Raw genomic sequence first — 26,779 nt, 5'->3', positions numbered from 1 at the left:
AAGTATTTCTCTAAAATTTGCAGCTATTCGCTATACTGGAAACTTCTATATTAGCTTAGTTAGCTTTTGGAATTATTTTGATTAATTATGGTGACGAAGAGAGTATGAACTCTCTTTCACCTTTAAATGGCCGACCCTTCCCTTAGACGGAAGTGTTGGTGTCTAAGAGAGTATAGACTCTCTTTCTTAATTTTGCTTAACAAAAGTTATAGATTTATTTTATATCTCTCCGCCTTTTATAGGCCTCTTCGATTAACTTCCTTTTATTATAAACTTATTAAAATTAATTTTTATATTTGTTTATATTCGACCTTTCCTAATAGTAGGCGGTCTTTTCTTGGTACCGAAGTTAATTAACATTGAGCCCGTCATTTCGGTTTTACCTGTTAACATATTATGCTATTTTAATGTTTTTTGAAAGAATTTCTTTGATAGTCTCGTACTGTTTTCAAAGTTGAACTAACGTTTTGTTTTGTCTCTGCAGTTGTTGACGTTCAGAACGTTCAACTTGCGTTCTATCGTTACGATAGAGAGAGAATTTTCACGGTGTCACGTTGCAGTAAGAGTAACCGTGTCTAGCGTTTTGTTCATTCTTTCTTAACTTTATGGTTTTAATTCTAATAAAGGAACTTTTCATTTTGGGAAATATTTTCCTTTAACAATAATATGTTTTAATGATATATATGATTGGGCTCTTCTCTCAGGTTCTAAGTCAAGAGAGAGAGAGAGACAGAGAGAGAGATAGAGACGTAGGGAGAAAGAGGAGGATAAACGTTTCGTTCAAGCGAGTAACGTTGTTATCGTTTTTGCTCTTCTCCCTAGTCTCTTTAGGGGAAGAAGGTAAACGTTTCTAGAGTTTTTTCTTGTTCTCAAACTTTATGCGGTGAGAGGATTTAAACGTAGTTTATTTGATCTAGTGTTTAGTCTCTTTCCAGCCACTGAATTATTTATCTTTCATTAGATTTTTCTGTTACATTGTAATTCTGTTTTCGCAATTACTAACTTTTGAGAAAGGATAGAATTGCGTGTTTCAGGTACAAACCACTTAAAGTTTCGAGTTCAGTGAAATAAGTGCAAACAGAAAATCAAAAGTGATAAGTGATTAGCGCAAAGTGTCAGTGTTGTGCGTGAGGGTACTTCTGTGCGTGCCAGTCGTCCTCCCAGTCCGGGACCTCTTGCAAGCTCCCAAGCCCAGGGGAGAAGCAATGTCGAAGGGCAAAAGGATTCGGCAGGCCTTGATCGGCGCACAGAAGTATCCTCGGTGGTTGCGGGCGTGTCTTACAGAGACCGTCACTCCCACCCGCAGACGATTGAGCCCTTATTTTGCTCGTCTGCAGAAGAAATTTCGGGGAGAAAACGCTGGTCTCAGGTCTCAAGACCTCTTAAACGTAAAGTCCAGACCTATGCCAGACGTACGAAGTTAGAGTTCTACAACCCGGATGCAGTCATTGGGTTAGCTCTGACTCTCCGCAGTCATCAGGTGACTGCAGACCTCCTAAGAGAGGTAAGGTGATGCCGTAACAGATCTCATCTTCTGTTAAGGCTTTGCCTCAGCAGACCTTAGCGTCTGCCGACCCCAAGATGACTTGGCTGCAGTCCATGCAGTCACAGCTTGCGGTCTTAATGCGTGAGTGTCAGGCTGAGAAGGTTACACCTCCTCCTGCGATCGCTCTGCCTCACCGCAGTCCAGTCTGCCAGGCGTACGATGTTGAGGTTCCTCAGGATACCTTACCGCGTACTGAGTTGCCAGTTACCAGCGGTGTGCAGCAACCTCCGCCTTCCTTAAGGCAACCTCAGCAATGGGAGCAGGAATCTTATGCCTTACTTCCTCCGCTTCCGCTTGCGGTTCCACCAGAGAGGCAACAATCTCTTGAGGTACGACAACCTCTTCCATCAATGAGGCAGCCACCTCAGCACTCGCTGCAGCTTAGGCTAGCTCCTCAGGAACCTCAACTCGCGAGACAAGTACTGCGTTCTGCTCAGCCGCTACCTCAACTCTCGCAGCTCACACCTCAGGAACCTGCTACTGCGCATCCGCAACCCTTACAGCAAGCGCAACTCTTGAGGCAGCAACCTCATGCTATGAGTCAGCCACCTCAACGCATGCATCTGCCACTTTCTCCTCAACTTGAGAAATAACAAATGACCATAATAACACCTCATTACTTTCATAACTTGCACTTGTAATCATATACATGTATGCCTACACAAACATTATGATAATGGAGGTTATTTGTCTTACTTATATAAAAATATATATGTATTCCTTGCAATATATTTTTAACAATATCGCAAAATATGGCAAAAATATCTTCAAAACAAAAATGAATCATGAGTTATGAATGTAAGGTAAATATTATGTTGATATTAAAACCCCATGCAAGCATGCATAAAGCACTCTAGCACTGGTCATGGAATTTCTGAGAAATGTTAAACGCCATGCAACACGCTCTGCTTACCTTACAGCATGCTCTACATACAGCATGCTCTGCATACAGCATGCTCTGCATACAGCATGCTCTGCATACAACATGCTCTGCATACAGCATGCTCTGCATTCAGCATGCTCTGCATACAACATGCTCTGCATACAGCATGCTCTGCATACAGCATGCTCTGCATACAACATGCTCTGCATACAGCATGCTCTGCATTCAGCATGCTCTGCATACAACATGCTCTGCATACAGCATGCTCTGCATTCAGCATGCTCTGCATACAACATGCTCTACATACAGCATGCTCTGCATACAGCATGCTCTGCATACAACATGCTCTGCATACCTTACCGCATGCTTCTCAGTCACACATCTTTGGTTGTTGCCAACTCACTAGACTGTCAAGCAGTTTCATAACGTTGCCTTCTAGTCTGCTGCTTTTGCACCAGTGAAACCCTCACTGAGAGAACTTAGCTTTTCTCGGATATGGTCCCTGTAGATGAGAAAGTGCTTTTCTCCCTCCTTCTGATATTCCATTGAGGACTCTGTCATTTGGAGAGGAGCCTTTAGCTGCGTAGCCTCCTATGGACTTTTATTTAAGCATAACATGCTTCCAGGGAAGGTAATGGTTCCACTTCAGTCGCTAATCCCGTCTGTTACCACACCTGCTCCCATAGACCTTGAGCTATGTTGCAAGACATGCAGTCCAAGCTTAGTCCTTGTTAGAGGATTTTTTTGTTTACGGAGTCAATGTGTCACTGGGAAGACGTTCAACAACCAGCAGAAGTGACTTGTTGTGACGCAGTGCGGCAACCTCAGCAACCCGATAAGGAGTTGTCTGTACGACCCAGACAGTCTAGACAGCTTCGGGTTGTCACTGTACTTCCTCGCTTCCCCATGGTTGACAGTTCACAGACTGTGCAGCAGTACCATGATCTTGTGTCCGGCTCCGTCAGACGACTGGCTTTTAAGAGCTCCCACAAGTCGTCGCTGTCTGGAGATTCTCAAATGGACTATGGATCTGACCAAGGAACTGGGCCTCCTGGTCAATTTTGAGGAGTCTCAGCTCGTCCCATCCCAGACCATTGTCTCCTTGGGTATGGATCTTCAGAGTCGAGCTTTTCGGGCTTTTCCGTCGGCCCCAAGGATCTTCCAAGCCCTAGAATGCATCCAGAGCATGCTGAGAAGGAACCGATGCTCAGTCAGGTAGTGGATGAGTCTAACAGGGACACTTTCATCGCTGGCCCTGTTCATCGTGTTAGGGAGACTCCACCTCCCCCCCCTTCAGTATCATCTAGCTGCTCACTGGATAAAGGACATGACGCTATAGACGGTCTCAGTTCCTGTTTCCGAAGAGAGGAGGTCTTCTCTCGCGTGGTGTAAGAACAGCTTTCTTCTCAAGGAAGTCTACCTTTGGCTGTTCAGAAACACGACCGCCGTCTCCTCTCGGACGCATCAGACACGGGCTGGGGTGCGACTTTGGACGGACAAGAATGCTCGGGAACATGGAATCAGGAGCAAAGGACACTTCACATCAATTGCAAGGAGTTGTTGGCGGTTATTCTGGCCTTGATAAACTTCAAGTCCCTCCAGCTTAACAAAGTGGTGGAGGTGGACTCTGACAACACCACAGCCCTGGCTTACATCTTCAAGCAGGGAGGGACTCTTTCGTGGAAGTTGTTCTAGATCGCAAGGGACCTCCTCATCTGGTCTAAAGATCGAAAGCTCACGCTGGTAACGAGGTTCATTCAGGGCGGTATGAATGTCATGGCAGATCACCTCAGCCGGAAGGGTCAGGTCATCCCCACAGAGTGGACCCTTCTCAAGAATGTTTGCAGCAGACTTTGGGCCCTGTGGGGTCAGCCAACCATAGATCTGTTCGCTACCTCGATAACCTAGAGACTCCTGTTGTATTGTTCTCCGATTCCAGACCCAGCAGCAGTTCACGTGGATGCTTTTCTGCTGGATTGGTTCCATCTCGACCTGTATGCATTCCCGCCGTTCAAGATGGTCAACAGGGTACTTCAGAAGTTCTCCTCTCGCAAAGGGACACGGCTGACGTTGGTTGGCTCCGCTCTGGCCCGCGAGAGAATGGTTCTTAGAGGTACTGCAATGGCTGGTCGACATTCCCAGGACTCTTCCTCTAGGAGTGAACCTTCTAAGTCTACCTCACGTAAAGAAGGTACACCCAATCCTCCACGCTCTTCGTCTGACTGCCTTCAGACTTTCGAAAGACTCTCAAGAGCTAGGGGCTTTTCGAAGGAGGCAGCCAGAGCGATTGCCAAAGCAAGGAGAACATCCACTCTCAGAATCTATCAGTCTCAAGGGGAAGTCTTCCGTAGCTGGTACAAGACCAATGCAGTTTCCTCAACCAGTACCACTGTAACCCAGATTGCTGACTTCCTGTTATATCTAAGGAAAGTAAGATCCCTTTCAGCTCCTACGATCAAGGGTTACAGAAGTATGTTGGCAGCGGTTTTCCGCCACAGAGGCTTGGATCTTTCCACCAACAAAGATCTACAGGACCTCCCTAGGTCTTTTGAGACCTCAAAGGAACGTCGGTTGTCCACTCCAGGCTGGAATCTAGACGTGGTCCTAAGGTTCCTTATGTCATCAAGATTTGAACCTCTCCAATCAGCCTCTTTTTAGGACCTCACATTAAAAACTCTTTTCCTCGTGTGCTTGACAACAGCTAAAAGAGTAAGTGAGATCCACGCCTTCAGCAGGATCATTGTTTTCACATCTGAAACGGCTACATGTTCCTTGCAGCTCGGTTTTTGCTAAACGAGCTTCCTTCACGTCCTTGGCCTAAGTCGTTCGAGATCCCAAGCCTGTCCAACTTGGTGGGGATTGAACTGGAGAGAGTACTTTGCCCAGTTAGAGCTCTTAGGTACTATCTAAAAAGGTCTTAACCTTTACAAGGACAATCAGAAGCCTTATAGTGTGCTATCAAGAAACCTTCTTTTCCAAGTTCTAAGAACTCAGTTTCTTACTATTCAGGCTTCTGATTAGAGAAACACATTCTCATCTGAAGGAAGAAGACCTTGCTTTGCTGAAGGTAAGGACACATGAAGTGGGAGCTGTGGCTACTTCAGTGGCCTTCAAACAGAGCCATTCTCTGCAGAGTGTTATGGATGCAACCTATTGGAGAAGCAAGTCAGTGTTCGCATCATTCTATCTCAAAGATGTCCAGTCTCTTTACGAGTACTGCTACACCCTGGGACCATTCGTAGCAACGAATGCAGTAGTAGGCGAGGGCTCAGCCACTACATTCCCATAATCCCATAACCTTTTAACCTTTCTCTTGAATACTTTTTATGGGTTGTACGGTCGGCTAAGAAGCCTTCCACATCTTTGTTGATTTGGCGGGTGGTCAATTCTTTCTTGAGAAGCGCCGAGGTTAAAGGTTGTGATGAGGTCCTTTAGTATGGGTTGCAGCCCTGTATACTTTAGCACCTTTGAGTTGATTCAGCCTTCCAAGAGGAACGCTGCGCTCAGTAAGGAAGACGATCTTATTAAAGGCAGAGTAACGGTTCAAGTCGACTTCCTTACCAGGTACTTATTATTTCATTGTTATTGTGGATAACTGATTATATGAAATACGGGATACTTAGCTATCCTTTAGTCTTGTACACTGGTTTTTCACCCACCCCCCTGGGTGTGAATCAGCTACATGATTATCGGGTAAGTTTAATATTGAAAAATGTTATTTTCATTAGTAAAATAAATTTTTGAATATACTTACCCGATAATCATGATTTAATTGACCCACCCTTCCTCCCCATAGAGAACCAGTGGACCGAGGAAAAAGTGAGGTGGCGTCAACAACAAGTACTGTAGTACCTGGCCACAGGTGGCGCTTGTGAGTACACCCCCTTCTAGTATAGTGATAGCTGGCGTATCCCTCCCGTAGAATTCTGTCGGGCAACGGAGTTGACAGCTACATGATTATCGGGTAAGTATATTCAAAAATTTATTTTACTAATGAAAATAACATATTATAGAAATAAAATGGTATCTGATCGAATTTAGTTTCTCTGGAACCAGGTGGTACGCGGCGACTGTACGGGACCTCCAAGTGGTACTCAATCACAAAAAGGTTGGGAATCACTGACCTAGGCTATAGGGACATCTTTGGGAATAACTTGCCCAAATACAACTTTATAGTCTTTAGTATATTCCAGAACTGAACTCATTTGCATTTTAAGTCAATTGATTTTGAGAATATATAAAAAACTAAAGAATCAGAGAAAATCTTTTTCTTTCCATTACTTGGCCATAAACTCACTGCTAATCTAGTCTTGGGTTTGATACGAGGAGAATAAGACCACTCTATATGAGTTTTGGATGCTTAATACTAGCTTGATAAACTACTATAAAAGTTATAACTTGTTATTCTACGGTCTTGAAGGTTGCATAATGTATTGTGGCCATTTTAGGCATTGGATTAACATAATTTTTGCAGGGTTTGGTATTCATTTTGCACCTTGTGATGAACACCTTGGAAAAACTCAGTCAAAAGACACCTCAGGTTACTGGTATGTCTTATAACACTTCTAAGAGTCTGTGAATCATCTGAAATGAGTTTGGAAAGGAAAGCTAATTCAAGATGATAATTGTCAATTGTTCCATCACTAAATACAAACCCTTTGCTATTTATAGGGGATATTACTTTCGGCGAAGCTGAAAGACGAGCGATGAGAATTTTAGCGAGGGATAACTACCCCAACCGTTAGTTAGTCGGAGGGGTCGGGATAGCCGGCTACCAGCTGAGCTTTGCTTTCTGGCTCGGTAAAAGACTGTCGTTGCCTCTCTCTCCCGCCAAGACTTGCCTTTATGCTTCTTCTTTTCAGAGTGTGTGGGTATCTTCTGTCCATGCATACTTGTCCTGGTCCCGAAGGTCGCTCCTGTGGTACCCTCATGTCCGCCCTTAAGACAGACCCCACCTGCTGTGTCCGGCTTGCCGGGACCATCGGTGTAATCGGGACAACACCTGTGATGAGTGTCGGGAGTGGTCTGCCTCCCATTGGGAGAGGTATGGGAGCTGGAAAAAGAAGAAGGCCAAACGAGATTCTTCTCCTTCTGGGTCATCCTCAAAGTCGAAGAAATCACGGACATCTTTAACTCCGTGATCCCTTCCTGAAGCTGCTTCTCCACCCACTGGGTATCTCATCCTGTTCATTCAATCTCTTCCTCCACTGACTCAGGATCCAGTCCCAATAAGCTCCAATGCGAAGGGATCCGCAAAGGAGCTGGCCCTTTGGGCCAAAGTCCAGACTATGTTGGAGAAGGCAGCTCTCCAGGAGGTCCTCGACGGATATCCAGGCTTTTTGAGTCGACTCTTTCTTGTGAAATAGGCGTCTGGAGGCTGGAGACCAGTCATCGATCTCTTGGCCTCGAAGAAGCTTGTCAGTCAAACCTCATTTAAGATGGAGACAGCCGACACAGTCAGATACGCAGTAAGACCGCAGTACTTCATGTGTACGCTGGATCTCAAGGACGCATACCCGTAATACCCGTTCAAGGTGCTGTGTTTCGATCTTTCCACAGCACCTCAGGTCTTCATGAGAGTGTTCACTAATGTGTCATATTGGGCTCACAGAATTGGCCTCCGTCTCCTAAGATATCTGGACGACTGGCTTATTTTACCAGACTAATTGGCGACCCTTCTTCAACACCGAGACAAACTTCTGAGGCTTTTCCAAGATCTGGGGATCATGGTAAACCTCGAGAAATCTGATCTGCTAACCTCTCAAAGACTAGTATACCTGGGCATAATGAGAGACACTAAATGGCACAAATCTTTTCCATCAGACAAAAGAATTCAAAGGCTGAGGAAGGTAGCACAGCCCTTCGTCAAATGAGAGGAGCTGCCAGCTCAGAGTTGGCTGTGTCTGTTAGGCCATTTATCATCCCAGGCCCCAGTCCCAGACAAGATGAACTCCAACAACGGTGGAAGAACATAGATGTGTACACGTTTCCCCCTTTCTGTCTGATGAGAAAAGTACTCAACCAGGTCAGGATAAGCAAGAACTTATCAATGATTCTGGTAGCTCTGCTATGACAGCACGCAGAGAGTTCCTGGACCTTCTGCAGCTTCCGAGAGAACTTCCTCCACGACACGATCTACTCAAACAGCCACATGCCGACATCTGCAAAGCCGTAGCTTCGCTTTGACTTCACTCCTGGAGACTGTCCAGCACCTCCTCTCTCAGAGAGGCTTTTCGCAACGAGTTGCGGAAAGAATGTCTAGACACCTTAGACATTCTTCAGTATCAGTCTACCAGGCGAAGTGGGCTGTTTTCTGTGGCTGGTGTCATGGAAGGAGTATCACTCCCCTCGATGCCTCTATTCCAACAATAGTGGAGTTCCTTGTACACCTTCAGGGAGAAATGCTCAGCCTTGAGTCTCCCCTTTAAACTGAAAGTTAGACCTCCTCCTTGGAACGTGGCTCGGGTCCTTCAGTCTCTGAAGGGTCCCCCCTACGAACTATTACGCCAGGCAACTGATCACCACCTTACCCTGAAGAAGGTGTGCCTACTGGCTTTGGCTTTGTCCGAGAGAGTCTGTGAACTTCATGATCTATCATACGACGTCTCTCATTCAAGGAGATGGGAAGAAGTGATACTCAGCTTTGTCCCTTAGGATTTGCTAAGACTATAAAAATCCCAGAGTATCGGATCCTAGATTCGGTCCCTTCAGGATCGAGAGTCTCCATTCTGTAACTGAAGATCCAGACCAACTGGTACTTTGCCCAGTACAGTAAGGAGTCAGCTATATTTTTTAGCACGGGGAAGGTCAAGAAGAGGGTCACTAAAAACACAATCTCCTCTTAGATTTGCAAGGTTATTGACCTTCTACTTAATCCTGACCCTCCTCCACAATGGTGACCCAGAGCTCATGACGTCAGGGTCTTTACAATGTCCCTGGCATTCATAAAGAACTACAGTACTGTACTTTGTGGCGCAGTTACTGCAAGCGGGCGTATGAAGTGTCAGACAACCTTCACCGCCCACTACTTGCAAGACGTAACCCACAGGAAAATGGATACGTTTTCCATTGGTCCTGTGGTGGCTGCACAACAAGTCTAAAACACCTCAAGCTCCTTGATGGACAAGTAGTAGAGGATTGAGGGCTGAGGTTACCTGGGTTAGTCTGGGATGAATGAGTAGAATGACTGGCTTCCTTCTTTCTTGACCTTCTTCCCCCTATGAGGAATAAGTACCACGGTACTCAACACAGCTGACCTCACCTCTCTGCAGGTAAGATCCATTTCACTTGTGTATCCTAAGTATAGAAATAATAATACTTGTTGCATCCCCAATACCTCAGTATTCTCAGATTCCTATGACTTGAGATCCTATTATTAGACCAGCCACATTGTTAATATCACAAACACACAGCTTGCGCAGGCCGTTAATCGTGCAGGGCATGACCATTTTAGCGAGGGCAGGGTACCTACTGCCTACGATCTATATCGTAGGAGAGAGAACCCTGAGTCAAAGGTCAAAGCCAGTTGGCGCGGACATACTCCCTCCCAAGAGGTAAGTCATCCCCTATAAATAACAAAAGGTTTGTATTTAGTAACAGAACAAATGATAAATTTGAAAGTAATTTGTATTTTTCCTAATGATACAAACCTTGAGCTATTTATACAAATTGGCCCGCTAGCACTGTCCCCCAGGAAAGTCCTGCCTGAAAGCAAAGTGGGTGCTCAGCTCAGGTGTGTGAGTGAGCAGGGTACCCCACCCCTCCTGTTAACTAGCGGTTGGGGTGGTTATACCTCGCTAAAATTCTCATGGCTCGTCTTTCAGCTTCACCGAAAGTAATATCCCCTAGAGATAGCTCCAAATTACTTTAAAATGTATTCATGTTAATAGACTGATAACGCCTTAAAATTAACCCCATGAAGTCATTTACATTATTTCTTCATGGAATATTTTCCTTAAACTTATTCTCACTTGAATTTATTATTTTTATTTTTTTCCAACAGGAACCACTATCACAGAAGAAGCCTACTGCTCGTCAAGAAGAATTGATGAAACGGGGCCTTCCAAAGCGTAGGAAAATCCCAAATGTTGAGAACATAATTGTTGTTGCATCAGGAAAAGGAGGAGTTGGAAAGTCAACCACTGCAGGTAAGAAACCTGCAATAATGGATTATTCTTTGTCCTTATTATCCAATAATAGAAAGATGGCATTTTGATGATGAATTTTTTTTTCTATAATTCTCTTTGGTTCCTCTAGCTTCCTCCTTAAGGCTGGTTTAAATGACAACATCTATCTGAAGTAATATCCCTATAAATAGCCTCAGGTTTGTATCTTTAGAAAAAATACAAATTACTTCCAAATTTGTCATATTCATTATAAAAAAAGGGCTGAATAACTGCGGTATGTTCCAGCGTTTAGCCTTATAGCTCTAACTTCTTAATCATTTAACTAATCTTTAGTAGATTTCTTCTCTTGGGGGAATTCTTCTATCAAGGAAACTTGGATAGGGTAAAGTAATTACTAGAAAATTAAGAATATAATTATTTATTCTTTTGCAGTACATGGCTATGGGAAATCTCAGAAAACAGAAGTTTTGTTTATAAATAAAGTTGATAGTTATTATATATTGTGCTATTTATATCTGTCATATGTCTGTGTAGTAGCACTTAGTCATGTGTTGTTGCTATTTATCTCTTTCATCCATTCTGGTTGTGATTTCATAAGAAGTTTTGTGTTACTCTGTACAGTACAGTACATTGCAACTTTATCTTGTGCATCTTCTGTGACTACTCTAGGGACATGAAAGTTTCATTTTCAGCTTGCATAGTATTTTAATGTAATTACTATGTACCTTTATTTATTATTTTTTGCAAAGTACTGGACCTACTGTACTTGTTTATATTTTTAAATATTAAACTTAGCCGGTGAATATATAATAGCTGACGTCTCCGACGGCTCGACAGAATTCAAAAACTCGCGAGCGATCGCCATGAAGGTAGCGGGTGTGCCCACCAGCGCCGACTATCGGCCAGATACCGCATATACATGTAAACAGCTCCAGTTCTTCTCTGTCGGTTTCATCGACAAGTCGATTCCACTCGCTATTATGACCTCGAGTTTTCTACCGAATTGGTGAAGTACTTGGTTTTGGTTTTATTGCTTTCGCCGTGTTGGATTATTTAATACTATCCTCAAAAGAAATGCTTTTGAAAGGAGAGTAAAAGTGTTTTGCCCTTGCTCTTTTATCTCTGGTTTTTTCCATAGAGTAAAAATGGCCGACCCTTCCCTTAGTGTACGGAAGTGTGTTTTAGGCTTTTAGCAATTATCTTATCACGTTATAAATTGTTGTTGTTAATTATAGATTTTCCTCTATATATTTTATTTAGGCCTCTTCGATTAGCTTTCCATTTATACTAAACATCAAGATAATTTTTAATGTTTTGTTTATATGCGGCCTTACCTATTCCTCCCCTAGTCCGAGAGTAGGCGGTCCTAACTTGGAAACCGAAGTTAAACAACGTTGAGCCCATTCAACTTTTATTTTCGTTAAGTTTAAATCATTTGCTCTGTAAGAGTTATTAAATGAATATTTTTTAGTAGATATTTTATGAAAGATTTTCTTTGAATAGTCTTCGTGGTGTTTCAAAGATGAACTAACGTTTGGTTTATTTATGCTACGCAGTTTGCGCTCTATCGTTACGATAGAGAAAGAGAGAACCACGGTTTCACTTTGCAGAAAGAGTAAACCAATTTTGACGTTTTGTTCATTCTTCTTTCAAACTGAAATGTTTTAAATACTAATTTAAAGGAACTTGTTAATTTTCAATTTCTTAGTCCTCTCAGTTTTTTCCTTTGGTCAAATAACCTGTTTATTGACGAAAGGTGAGTGGGCTTTTTCTCTTCTGTGTGAAATCAAGAGAGAGAGAGAGGAAGAGAGAACGTTCCGATCTTTATTCTCGTCCCAAGCGAGTAACGTTGTTCTCGAGTCAGTTTTTTACTCTCGTCCCAAGTCTCTGTACGGGGAGAAAGGATAAAACGTTTTTAGTTTTTATTCTCGTCCCAAGGCACTGTACGGTGAGAGATTGAAAACGTAGTTTTTAATGAACTAGTGTTTAGTCTCCTCCCCAGTCATTGATCCTTTTAACTTTATATATTTCCGTTTTATTCGATATATATGTTTACTGTTTTTTTGCTTGTATTAATGTGCTTACATTATACGACTTATTTCGCAATTATAACCTTTTGATGTAGGGGAGAATTGCGTACTTCAGGTAGAAATCAGTTTTATTCATGCCTAATGTGAAATTATTGAAAAATTCGATTTCAGTGAAGTAAGTGCAAAAACAGAAAATCGTAGTGATAAAGTGATAATTGCGCAAAGTGTTTTTTAGTGTTGCGACCGAGGGTTTGTCTGTTCGTGCTTGTCGTTCACCTAGTCCGATACCTCTTTCAGGCTCCCATGCTACCAGGGAGAAGTAATGTCGTAGGACTTATGGGGACGAGACGCTTTAACCAACGAACAAACGTTCCCTCTATGGTATCGGGCGTGTCTAGCAAGATCGCCCCTACCATAAGACGAGCGAGGCTGTTTTTCTCCTCGTCATCCGAAGTCTTCTCGCAAAAGAAATCTTAGAGCAAAGTTTCTAGACCCTTAAAGCGGAAGTCAGTCCATTCAGGACAGGTCCAGCGTCCTGGCTGTAGCCATGGGGACAGCTCTGACCCTTTGCAGTCGTCGGAAGACGATTTGCCTATTAAACGCAAGCGTAACACGGGGTCCGAGGGTCGCGGTAAAGGCAATGTTTTGCCAACACAGACGTTACCGTTGTCTCGGCCCGTCCCGACTCCTGTTGATCCTAAATGGGTTGTCCTGCAGGACATGCAGACTAAGCTTGCCTCCCTTATGGAGAAGTATGACGTTGAGCAGGTTCACGATGAACCTTCGCTTTCGAGTCGCCGTTACACTAAACGAGACTCTGGCCGTCAGCCGCCCAAATGAGCATTTACTCGTCCGTTTGACGTTATGAAACGTGATGTCGGGAGTTTGTCACGTCAGTCACGTGACTTGGATCCTTACTCGCTGCAGTCCCGTGTTGACTTTCAGCCGCTGCCGCAGCCTCGTGTTGACGTTCAGCCGCTGCCGCAGTCTAGTGTTGACGTTCAGGACGCTCGCCAACCAGCTCAGTTGCCTTGTTTTGACGTTGAACGTCAAGCACCGCAGTCAAGAGTTGTTTTAACTGCTCTATCTAGGCAGTCAAGGCAGTCTCGACTTGACGTCGAGCGTCCTCCCGCACCTGTTGTTGTTGCTGGTCAGTCCTTTAAGCAGTTACATGATGTAGCGTCCTTGACTGCTACTGATGCTCCTTTGCGTGTGGACTCTGCTTGTCAAGCATTGCCACCACGGCAGGTCTCTCCCTTGCTTGAGACTCGGCAATTGTCGGACGAGGTTCCTTCAGATGAGGAAGTTGCTGATCCCCCTCCTACTGATATTCCCTTGGGGACTCTGTCAGACGGAGAGGAGCCTAAAGCTGCTCAGCCCTCTATGGACTTTAAATAAATCATGCTGATTTTTAAGGATCTTTGTCCGGACCATTTTGTAACTGCTGCTCCTCGTTCGCCTAAACGTCAGAGTTTACACTAGGCCTAGCTACTTCGAAGCCGTTGTTTTCTAAGCTAGTGCTCTCTCGCTCTTCTAAGAGAGCTTTACGTTTGCTAGGCGACTGGTTGATCACCAGGAGGAGTTTGGGGGAGACAGCCTTTGCTTTCCCTCCTTTTAAACTGGCTTATAGAGCGAGCGTCTGGTATGACACGGGAGAAGTTCTCGGCTTGGGAGTTCCTGCCTCTGCCCAGATAGACTTCTCAAGCCTCATAGACTCTCCCTGGCTCCTGGCCATGAGACGCTCCAAGATTTTATGGTCGGCTTCAAAGCTAGACCATCTCCTGTTAGGAGTTTTTCGAGCGTTTGAAGTTTTGCTGTACAATTATGTCATGCATAAACAAGGCTATCAGGGATGGCTCCAATGATCTGACAGCCACGTTCTCTGCAGGAACAAGACTATCAGGGATGGCTCCAATGATCTGGCAGCCACGTTCACTGCAGGAGTACGTAAGATGCAAGTACGCTCAATGTGTTCATTGTCAAGACAAACTTCACGATGAAGTCTACCAGGCTGTCTTGACAGCATTAATGGAAGGCGACTGGATGGTCTCTCTCGACCTTCAGGATGCATACTTCCACATCCCGATTCATCCAAACTTTCAACTACAGTACATCTGAGGTTTGTGGACGGGAAAGTAATGTACCACTGTCGAGCACTGTACTCCGACCTCATTCCTGCTCCTCTTGTTTTTACAAGGCCCTTGCAAAATGTAGCAAGCTTTCTACATTTTTTGAGGATTCAGAGCCTCCCTTTATTTTGACGACTGGCTAATCAGGGCGTTCGTCATTATATCACTGTCTGGAGAGCCTCTAATGGACATTAGACCTAACCAAGGAGCTAGGTCTCATAGTGAACGTAGAGAAGTCGTAACTTACAGTATCCCATCCCAGACTATTCTTTTTTTGGGAATGGAGATACAGTGTCTGATTTTTCGACCCTTTTCGTCTCCCGCAAGAATGGAACAAGCTCTGTTAAAAGTCCTTAACTTGCAAGAGAAAAACAGTTGCTCTGTAAGAGTTTGAACTAGCCTCGTGGGAACTCTTTCATCGCTGGAGTAGTTTATCTCTCTGGGGAGACTCAACCTATGCCCTTTCCTATTTCACCTAAACATTGGAACAAGGAGAAGGGCTTAGTGAGTATCTCTTTCCCAATCTCCAACTCAGTCTAGACATGTCTGACTTGGTGGGACAGCAACATCAGACTTCGAGAAGGTCTTTCTCTTGCGATCAAGAACCCAAACCATGTGTTGTTTTCAGATGCAGCGGGTTTGGGTTAGGGAGCTCCACTGGACAGTCTGGAAGGCTCGGTTCTTTGATCCACGGATCAGAAGGAACTCCTTCTAAGGCAGTAACATCTCTCCTTTGGCGAGATTTGTGCAGAAATGAATGTCTTGGCGGACGGCCTCAGCAGAAGAGGACAAGTCTTCTCCATGGAGTGGACGTTGCATAAGACTGTGTGCGAGAAGCTATGGATGACATGGGGTCTACCCACCATAGATCTTTTTGCTACTCTCTCTGACAAAGAGGCTCTCGACTTACTGCTTTCCAGTTCCAGATCCAGAGGCAGCTCACATAGACGCTTTCCTGCTGGACTGGTCTCACCTGGACGTTTATGCCTTTCCACCTTTCAAGATCCTAGACAAGGTGCTGCAGAAGTTCACCTCTCACGAAGGGACCAGGTTGACATTGGTTGCTCCACTCTGGCCCGCGAGAGAGTGAGTAACAGAGGTACTTCAATGGCTGGTAGACGTTCCAAGGAGTCTACCTTTAAGGATGGATCTCTTACGGCAGCCACGTAAGGAGTCTTCATCAAAGCCTCCCCGCGCTTCGTCTGACTGCCTTCAGACTATCGAAAGACTCTCAAGAGCTAGAGGATTTTCGAAGGGGGCAGCCAGAACGATTGCGAGAGCTAGGAGAGCATCTACCATCAAGGTCTATCAGTCGAAGTGGGAAGTCTTTAGAGACTGGTGCAAGTCATCATCCATTTCCTCTTCCAGTACCTCTGTAGCCCAAATTGCAGACTTTCTCCTACATCTGAGAAATGTTCGCTCCCTCTCAGCGCCCACTATTAAGGGCTACAGGAGCATGTTGGCGTCTGTGTTCAGACATAGAGGCTTAGATCTGTCCAATAATCAAGATCTCCAAGATCTCCTTAAGTCCTTCGAGACCTCTAAGGAGCGTCGTATGGCAACTCCTGGATGGAACTTAGACGTGGTCCTAAGGTTCCTAATGTCCGACAGGTTTGAGCCATTACATTCAGCCTCCCTGAAGGATCTCACCCTCAAGACGCTTTTCTTAGTGTGCTTGGCTTCGGCTAAAAGGGTCAGTGAGATCCATGCCTTCAGTAGGAACATCGGCTTTTCTACAGATAAAGCCACATGTTCACTTCAGCTTGGTTTTCTTGGCCAAAAATGAACTGCCTTCTCGTCCTTGGCCTATCATTTGATATACCTTGCCTGTCAGAGATCGTAGGCAACGAGCTTGAAAGAGTGCTGTGTCCAGTTAGAGCTCTGAAGTTTTATTTAGCTCGGACTAAATCCTTACGAGGTGGATCTGAGGCTTTGTGGTGCTCAGTTAAGAAGCCTTCATTGCCTATGTCAAAGAATGCTTTGTCATATTTTATTAGATTTTTAATCCGAGAGGCTCATTCTCACTTGAGTGAAAAAGATCGTTGCTTGCTTAAGGTTAAGACGCACGAAGTAAGAGCTATAGCAACTTCTGTGGCCTTTAAGCAAAACAGATCTCTGCGAAGTATTATGGACGCGACCGTTTGGAGAAGCAAGTCGGTATTCGCGTCATTTTATTTAAAAGATATCCAGACTCTTTATGAGGACTGCTACACACTGGGTCCATTCGTTGCAGCGAGTGCAGTAGTGGGTAAGGGTTCTACCACTACATTCCCTTAATTCCAATATCCTTTTAATCTTCTCTTGAAATGTTTTTAATTGGGTTGTACGGAAGGCTAAGAAGCCTTTCGCATCCTTTTTGATTTGATGTCATTTCTTGAGAGCGCCCAGATTAAGGGTTTTGATGAGGTCCTGTTGTATGGGTTGTCGCCCTAGATACTTCAGCTCCTGGGAGTCTTTCAGCATCTTAAGAGGATGGCTGGGCTTCGTGAGGAAAGCGGACTAACAAGGCAGAGTAATCGTTAGAGTCAGCTTCCTTACCAGGTACCTATATTTATTTGGGTTTTGTTATGATATAACTGTCAAAAACTCTAAGCATATACGCCGTAAACTGTATTAATACTGGTCTCTACCCACCACCATGGGTGTGAATCAGCTATTATATACAGTGAACCCTCGCTACTTCGCAGTTCGACAATCGCGGATTCACCACTTCGCGGGGTTTTCCCATAACCCATATATATATACATATCGCGGATTTTCCGGAAAATTCGAAAATACCGCGAAATCTGAAGACAACCAAATACGATATTTTGTTACCTGTAATTCCATTAATACTGTAATTAGTAATATCTGCTCTTACTGATTGTTCATTGCATTACATATGATATATAATTCAGCACAGAAAGAAATAAAACACGAAAAGAGAATGTGATCATACGATAATTCAGTACGTAGTAAAATTAAATCGAACATGAAACGCAAATCAGATGCAGTCATGCCATATTAGAATGGTGTGTACTGTAATGGATGTGCTTCTTTTCCATGAATCTTTTGTATGTATACGTACGTAGTACAGTACTGCATCCAATAATATTCTTTGTTGCAAAAATCACATTTCGAATAAGCGTACGAGAGAGAGAGAGAGAGAGAGAGAGAGAGAGAGAGAGAGAGAGAGAGAGAGAGAGAGAGGGGCGTAAAATAGCGTACGTAAATTTTTATTATTATTGTTATTATTATTATTATTGTTGTTGTTAATAAAATTATTATTGTTATTATTATTATCATTATTATTATTATTATTACTGTACAGTATTATTATCATTATTTATTATTATTACGGTATTGTACTTAATCTACGTACGTTCAGTATGCGCGGGGCATCTTCTATGAGTAACCAACGCATCATAGTACTGTAAGACGGGTTGTGATTGGTTCAAGCGCTGATAGATGACGAATCAGAACTCAAGTTTTGTTATCTAGCCTGTGATTGGTGTTTTGCCCGCATCTTCTACCCGCAGCATCAAAGTTCTCGCGGGGCTGGATCGTTCACTTTCTCTTTCCGCGTATCGCTGAGTAGACGTTCTTAAGTTTGTGAAGTTTAATCTGTGCTGTGTGCGACTGTTTTAAGTTGAACTTTTTGTTGAACTTTCTGTTAAATCCTACTGTACAATGCCTCCCAAGCGTTCTGCTTCTAGTAAGGCTGGTAGTGAGCCTAAACGCCACCGAAGGATGATGACGATAGCTGAGAAGGTTACGCTTCTCGACATGTTAAAAGATGGTAGAAGTTACGCGGCCGCCGGCCGCCATTTTGGCATCAACGAATCCACCGTTCGCTATATCAAAAAGGACGAGGCGAACATTAGAAAGACGGCTGCAATCACCTTTAGCAGATCAGCGAAGCGAGTCGTTACAACGCGTAATAAAACGATCGTACGCATGGAAGGTGCTTTAGCTGTGTGGATTGCCGACTGCCGGAAGAAGAACATAGCCTTGGATACGAACACCATCCAAACAAAGGCTTTGAGTTTATATGAGAATTTTGCTGCAAAGGAACCTAAAGACGACGACGGCAACCATGCTGAAGATGATGATGATGCAGATGATCCTCAACCAGGGACATCCACTGATTCCCAGCCTCAGAAACGTTTTTCCGCAAGCAAAGGAGGGTTCGCGAAGTTTCAGAAACACTTCGCCCTGCATGGGGAGTCTGCTTCCGCTGACACTGCCGCTGCTGAAACTTACGTGAACCAGACGTTCAAGAATATTATCGCCGAAGGTGGATACAAGCCGGAACAAGTCTTTAATATGGATGAGACTGGCTTGTTTTGGAAGAGAATGCCGTCGCGAACTTTCCTGTTCAAAGAGGAAGCCAAAGCCTCTGGCTTTAAGGCATTCAAGGATCGCGTTACACTCGTGATGTGTGGCAATGCTGCTGGATTTTTGTTAAAGCCGGGGCTTATTTATAAGTCGAAAAATCCTCGCGCTTTGAAAAATAAAAATAAGAATCTCCTTCCCGTGTACTGGATGCATAATCAAAAAGCATGGATTACGAAGATGCTGACCTCCAACTGGTTCCACCAGTGTTTCATCCCGCAAGTCCATGAATATCTCTTAGAGAAGGGCTTGCCATTCAAGATCCTTCTCCTTATGGATAACGCTGGTGGACACGCAACTGACCTGTCGCGTGAGGGCGTTCAGGTTGAGTTCCTGCCACCCAACACCACGTCATTAATTCAACCGATGGACCAGGGGGTTATCAGGGCGTTCAAGGCCCTCTACACGAAGAATACCTTGGCGGACCTCGTTGCGTGTGTGGATGCTGCCCAAGATGACGAGGATGAAGATTTCAACTTGAAGGCGTACTGGCGGCAGTACACCATAGCCACGTGCCTGCAGAATATTCAGAAGGCACTTCAAGAGATGAAACCTGCAACCGTGAATGCGAGCTGGAAGAAGCTGTGGCCCGATATTGTTTACGACGACAAGGGATTTACTCCGTCGGAAATCCAACACTCTGCAATACGGAAATCTGTGCAGTTGGCTGCCATAAATGGAGGTGACGGGTTTGGCGACATGACGACTGAAGACGTCGACGAGTTGTTGGACTGCCATTCCCAGCCCCTAACTGACGCAGACCTCGAAGACCTGACGAAATCGGCAAGTGAGGAAGAGAGTGAGGGTACCCAGGAAGAGACCCAAGAAAATGTCGAAGAAACGGGCTTAACATTAGAACGGCTTGCCAAGTTCTGCAACCATATCAAGGAGGCGAAAGAAATGTTACAAGAGTGGGACGAGGATATGGTTCGCTCGATGCAATTCTCCAACAAGGTCGATGACATCATGACTCCCTACAGGATGCTCTTGGATCGAAAAAAGAAGCAGCGGCAACAACTTCCGATCACAATGTTCTTCCAGCCTCGCAAAAAAGAGCCAGTTCTTCCTGCTAGTACGCCTTCGGAAGAAATTGAAGAAGTTTCCCAGGAAGAAGTTGAAGAGGTGTCCCAGGAAAAGACACCTCCGTCTGAAGAGACGTAAAATACTGTCATTGACTGCACAGTAGAACACATCATCAGCTTCATCATCATCATTTCTACTGTGCAGCAAATTCATCGCCATCACCATTCAAGTTTTTCTTCAACTTCTTTCGTGGTGAGTACAGTAACAATCTTTATTTTTTACTTTAATATTCTTACTGCCTGTTTTATAGTTTAGTAATGTACGTACTGTATGCATTAAGTTAAAGGGAAGGTTTTAAAAGTCTACATGTTGTAACCTATCATATTTTTTTTGTTTAAAATTTACATTTACGTACGTAAAACAATCTCTCTCTCTCTCTCTCTCTCTCTCTCTCTCTCTCTCTCTCTCTCTCTCTCTCTCTCTCGTAAATTGTTTTCCTGCTTTGCTACGTACAAGTACTGTATAATTTATATTTGTAAGGTAACATATTTTGTAAATGCTTTTACTGTAAATACTGTATGTACTGTATCATTATTTATCACTATCATCATGCGCGTTAAATGCCTTGTTTGTTCTGAGCGTGGTTGTTTACTGAGCGTACACGCCGTCGTTTCAGGCGGCGTCATAAAGAAAAAGATTTCATTTGGAAGTCCTAAGAAAAATACGTAAACTAAAACATTGGTAATAAAAAAATCAACATACAGTACTGTATAATCAATATAATCGATGCAAAAACTAACCTATACATATATGTGTACACTAAATGCGTTTGTTTCTTCATTATGATCAGAGATGAACGTAAACAAAACATTGGTTGCCATTTTTTATCGTGCTTTTTAGGTGTTTAGGAAACGCATGATATAAAATCGCCTTTAATATTTGTGCCTGTTTTAGTTTAGGGTGCTGTAGTACATGCATTAAGTGTTCTGTACATTAAAGGGTGGTTTGTTAACAGTACTACGTACAAGGGAAGGTTTTAAAAGTCCGAATATACATGTTAAATAAATAGGTAAATATGATGTCACTACTTCGCGGATTTTCACCTATCGCGCCCGCGTCTGGAACCTATCTACCGCGATAAACGAGGGTTCACTGTATTCACCGGCTAAGTTTAATATTTAAAAATGATATTTTGATTATAAAATAAATTTTTGAATATACTTACCCGGTGAATATATAAATTAAAGGCCCCCCCCCTTCCTCCCCGATAGAGACCCAGCGGGATGAGAAGAACTGGAGCTGTTTACATGTATATGCGGTATCTGGCCGATAGTCGGCGCTGGTGGGCACACCCGCTACCTTCATGGCGATCGCTCGCGAGTTTTTGAATTCTGTCGAGCCGTCGGAGACGTCAGCTATTATATATTCACCGGGTAAGTATATTCAAAAATTTATTTTATAATCAAAATATCATTTTTAGTTAATATTTGAAACTATATTCCATTCAAACTTCATTGTTTACATTTTTTCCTCACAGTAAACTTGGCACTAGCACTGTCAGAGGTGGAAAGTCAAAACAAAGTTGGATTGCTGGATATGGATGTGTTTGGACCTTCTATTCCTCGCATGATGAACCTGTCAGGATCTCCAGCGTTGAACGACGGTGAGTAAACTTTCGTAAGGGCTGATGTTTAATGGATGTCCAAAGTTTAAGCCTTTGTTGGGTAGTTATGGGAATGTGTTCTGTTGTTTCTGGATACTAATTGTTGCAGGTGCAATTTTAGTAACTATAATAATATTGAGGTCAGTGCTCTCATGTCATATGGTGTGCCATAGTCTCTGTACCGTGGCTTTCTATTGTCTTGGGTTTGATTTCAGTTTGAACTGACAATGATTGTTTTATTTATTTTCTATCTAATTATTCATCTACTTAATTTTAATTTTTTAAATTATTTAGCACATATATGTATGCATTGGTATTTAGAATATGTGTGAACATTAATTTCGACAACTTTTTCATTATACTTTCTGTATTATTTTAATGTCCTTTACCAGCAATTCATGGGCTAGAGTTCTCTGGATGCTAGCTAATCAACAGAAATTGAATTACACAGGATTTTTTCCTGTTATAGTTACTATAGAACCAAACTCCCCACTGTGAACCACCAGTTCCTTCTATTACTCTAGTCTGATCTGGTGTAATCCCATCAAAAACCAACTCCCCCAATTGTTCTTTATTGACTAGTTCATTTTCTCTCATGTTATTATGGTTGTATAATGCCCCTGCATGTGTAGTGTGTTTTGTTTCTACATTTAAAAAAGGCTACCTAAACATTTTTTACTCCACTCTTGATATTCATGTTTATCTGTGGACGTTAAGACAATTTATATTGCAATCACAAAACATTAACCAAAAACTAGTCAAAGGAACCTTGAACTTAGTGTTTTTCCAAGATCTGATTACTGCTAAGGCTACAAGATAGCCCAGAAAAACTGCATTGGTTGCATACGAGCTTTTTAGATACAATATAGACAAGGCTGTACTGAGACTATCCTCATAGGTAAATAGTCACTGTAATGCCAAAATACATTACTATCAAACCTACCTGAAGGTCCAACAGGTATCAATGAATGACTTATGACTTGGCTTATTCCATTGGCAGAAGAAAGTTTCTACTCCCCAACATTGGATGTTGATGAAATAACTAAAGATAAATTCTTGATCCACTGTTACTAAATATCAACAGAGTTGATGAAGTTATCTTGCTGGGAGATTTCAATGCTCATATTTGGAAAAAACCAGGCTTAACGGGAGGTGCTATAGGTCGTCATGGGCCAAACAGTACAAACACATTATTTGAGCTAAAAGAAAAGCTCAAAAACACATGATGCATCTGGTTCCCAAGTAGTGACATATGCTGAACTATGTAACAGCCTGGCAAAGCCCCACTAATGATATAGCATTTCTTTTAAGTCGTGTATTGGCCGAGTGTCAAACAGATCATTAGCTAGTGAGAGCTGGGAATTCAAGTCAAGTCAATTAATTATATAAGGTACCAACTGTAACCCAGTGAATTATTATATTTTACTTGCCTGTGAATGGTACACCTCGGTGATTGATATTGATATCCCCACGAGTTTCTTATACTTGTTTATAATTCTCTGGGTCACCTCAAGACTTGAAGATTGCTGCCACAATATTGAGTAAGTGGCTTTCCACATTTCTATCCGTGGCAAACAATTTCCCAGGACTTGTTATAATAGGACAAGATTCTTCTATGTCCTGTAAGAGCCCTCAAGAGACTATTCATATTAATAAGTGCCATCCTAGAGGCATGTCTTAGCTATGATTATAAAATATCTTTAGGAACTGGCCATTTTGAGAAAGAAAATTTTTATACATAGGAATCTGTAATATTTATATCCGGAGTTTTGGGATAACATGTATACTGTATATACAGTTCATAGATTTTATCCAAAGAAAAACAAATTTGTGATCTTTATATTCTTACACTTTGGTTACTTGAAAAAATAAGTGTGCACACTTCCTGTACTAATTGCTCTTCATAAATTGAATCCATTTGGAACTAAGACCTGTAATTTAGGGAATCTAGGTGAAAATGGTTTTAGAGATACAGTTGGAGCAGAAAACTTCTGTTGCACTACAATTTTATTTCATCCAAGGTTAAAGTGTAATTCAAGATTGTTTAATTGTATAATAAGTAGCTTTTTGAATTGCAGAAGAGGTATCATTAGTCAATTATGATGGCCCTTTTTCAATAAAAGGTATTCATTCTACTGTATTTAACAATATAGTGTATCATACAGACCCAACTTGATTATACTGCTGAGTTGGTGGGATTGGTAACTCCCCGATGACTATAAATTATTATTTTTAGATTAATTCATACAATAGAATACTATAGAAATAATTTCAGTTAAGAATTTTCTCCCGGATGGCTGTCGTTTTTTGACCAATTTTTTCTAGCACAGTAGCTTGTTCCCCTCCCCCCCCCAAAAAAAACATTAATTGACATATGTAGACTCACTAGAGCTTGTTCAAAGGTTTTGTGCTCAAATGAGGGGTGATGTTTGAAGCATGGGTAAGTTAAAAAACCCAAACACGATAGATGAATTGGGAAAGGAAGTCGGTAATGCAGCTAGGGCTATAATGTTACCTCAAAAACATTTGAATACTATCTAGAGTGGGTCACACTTGGCACACATTAGTGCAAGATATAAGAGTATTCCCAAAATGGGAAGTAATATTAAGAACATCATCTCATGTTAGTTGAGAAAAGTGGTCTATAGGTTATAATTATGACTTTGTTTCAAATTAGTATTTTATCTGTACCCAAATCATTGTTCATGAGTCTATGACTTTTATCTGTATAAGTATATTTTCAAAAGAATATCTTGCTCAACTGTTAGATAATCTTAAGGATGTCACTCATCAGTTCATGGACTTGTGGTTCCAGATAGACAAGTAGGCCTAATCAGATTTCACCATCATCTACCGTCCTCAAAATTTGTCTTATCACTCTATAAAGCACTTAACAACAATTAACTCAACCTACACACAGCATAGTTACATTTTGTTCTGTTATTGTTATCAAAATTTTTAAACTCGCTCACCCAAATATATTTCATATTTTACGGCTTCATTAAAACATATCCCACAACGCCAGATAGCGCAATCAACAATTTTAATCTCCAATTGGTCAGCATGCTAGGAAATGTCATTTTTTCATATCCCCCCAAAATTATAAACTCGCCGTAAGTACAAAACTATACGAAGTTTGCTCACAATATCAGAGAGCAGAATGACCCCATTTCATAGTATTTTGGGCTTTGTGCAAGTGATGATGTATTATTAAAAAAGCTATGAAAAAATTAATTTCTCCAGTTTGAAATATGCACTGCCTACCAAATATTAAGGCCTTGTAGAGAAAATTTGATTATGATACTTGGTTTTCAATTTTGTATTTTCAGATGATTATTTGATTCCCCTCACAAATTATGGTATTAAATGGTGAGTAATCTTATACTACTGTTATAGGTTGGAATATTTTAAGATGTAGTTTAAAGATACAAGAATTATATACTGAATAAATATGCAATGGATCATATGGAAAATTATACATTGTTTTATAAGGAAACTCAATACTGTATCAAGAACAGTATTAGTGAAATTTATCCTAAACATAAAGCTTATCACCATATGCCTGTATTATTTGACATGTTTTAAAAGTCTTATCTTTATCCTTTGTTAATTTGCAATTTGTTCCGTAACCGAAATACAAACCACGCTATTTACATTGGGTATTACTTTCGGCGTAGCTGAAATGACGAGCCATTAGATTTTAACGAGGGTTTCCTACCCCGCGCTAGTTAGCAGGGTTAGGGGGAGGGGTAGCTTGCTACCCCTCCCTCCCTCACACACCGGTGAAATGTCTCACTTCACTTTTGGCTCGGACAATGGACAGACGTCTCTGTCTTTGTCCTTGCTTGGCAGCCATTGTTTGTTTTGTCTTTACTTAATCACTTACTTTTCTTTTACTCAATATATATGTAAAAAAATTTTCGTGTTTATGTATATATTTGAGTATAGAAATCAGTAAGTTTCCTTTTCAGAGTTTGTGCTTGTGTGTGTAGTGTACGATATCTCCGTGGAGCCCTCGGCAGTTAGGCCACCACGGTGTAATTTCATGGGTCGCGTTCGAGTTTGACTACGGTCTTTCTCTCTCTCTTTTGAGGTCGTTCACCCTTACTACGTTACTACGTCTGAGTAGCTTCCTTCCCGTGTGGGTGGGGTTGCTACGCCGTTCGTTTTGTCTCAATTAGTTTATGAATCTAATTGTATTTGTTAATTTTTCAGCTTTTGTAGAACGATTCCTTTCGGGGTTTTCGTTCTTTTTTTAGTGTTCATTCATTTTTAGATTACATAATTACATAGTTACATAATTATAATTGTTATAATTCTGTGTTGGTTACAGCTCTCCTTCCGTGAGTGTAAGTGGTTGTGAGGGCACGTGCCTGTTGTGTAATTCTTATGTTCTTTTCCCTCGGGATTCCTCTTCGGAGCCTTCCCGGGGGAATAAATGTTAACTAATGATTTTTGTTTTTATTTTTCACAGTTACTGATCTAGTTTGTTTCTGTAATGTGACAACGGAGTGAGCTGTCTTGTTGAGGCCTGGGGATTCGGCTGTTGCTGCCTCCCCTATAGATCTTCGTCAGGGGCGTGTCTCCTTCTCCTGGAAGTACTCCCGTGACGATTGACAGGTCTCCAGTTCATTTTAGAACACTCAGGAGGCTCGCCTCCTTGGGTGGGTAACTTTCCTTCCGAGGGAAGTTTTCCTGTCCAGGCTTGAGTTTTTTTTTCCCCTTTGGGGGGTTCTCCTCTTGCCTTTATTTCGTGCGACTATGCTCTTGGTGCTGAGCGGTCGCACCTGCAGTTACGCTCAAGGGGCTGGGCAACTGCAGGAGCCCCTTTTCGGAGGATTGCTCTTTTTAGGTCACTGGCTGACCCGTCTCTTCTACGAAGTGTTTCTCTTTCGTTCGCGAGGGAGTACACTCATAGAGACTCCTCTTCGGAGGACTCTTCTGCTGTTGTTGCTGTTGGCCGCCTTCGCCGTAAGGCTCACCGTCCGCTACGTCGTAAGGGCCT

The 26,779-nt window shown here is 42.5% G+C and overlaps 1 protein-coding gene across 2 annotated transcripts in view; it reads left to right on the top strand.

Annotated features, from left to right (window-relative positions):
* LOC137656790 (iron-sulfur cluster transfer protein NUBPL-like) overlaps positions 1–26,779 on the top strand; it is a 127,764-nt gene that overhangs the window by 84,123 nt on the left and 16,862 nt on the right. For both annotated transcript variants that reach the window (XM_068391086.1, XM_068391085.1), the window contains exons 2-4: positions 10,432–10,576; positions 21,649–21,774; positions 25,104–25,143. In XM_068391086.1, coding sequence (XP_068247187.1) covers positions 10,477–10,576; positions 21,649–21,774; positions 25,104–25,143 — 266 coding nt within the window. In that variant the 5' untranslated portion in view covers positions 10,432–10,476. The remainder of the gene's footprint in view (positions 1–10,431; positions 10,577–21,648; positions 21,775–25,103; positions 25,144–26,779) is intronic.

The sequence above is a fragment of the Palaemon carinicauda genome, chromosome 17 (genome assembly GCF_036898095.1).
Source record: "Palaemon carinicauda isolate YSFRI2023 chromosome 17, ASM3689809v2, whole genome shotgun sequence".
Lineage (NCBI taxonomy): Eukaryota > Metazoa > Arthropoda > Malacostraca > Decapoda > Palaemonidae > Palaemon > Palaemon carinicauda.
The sequence above is the reverse complement of the archived record's forward strand: the minus strand, read 5'-3'. Positions and strand labels throughout refer to the sequence as shown.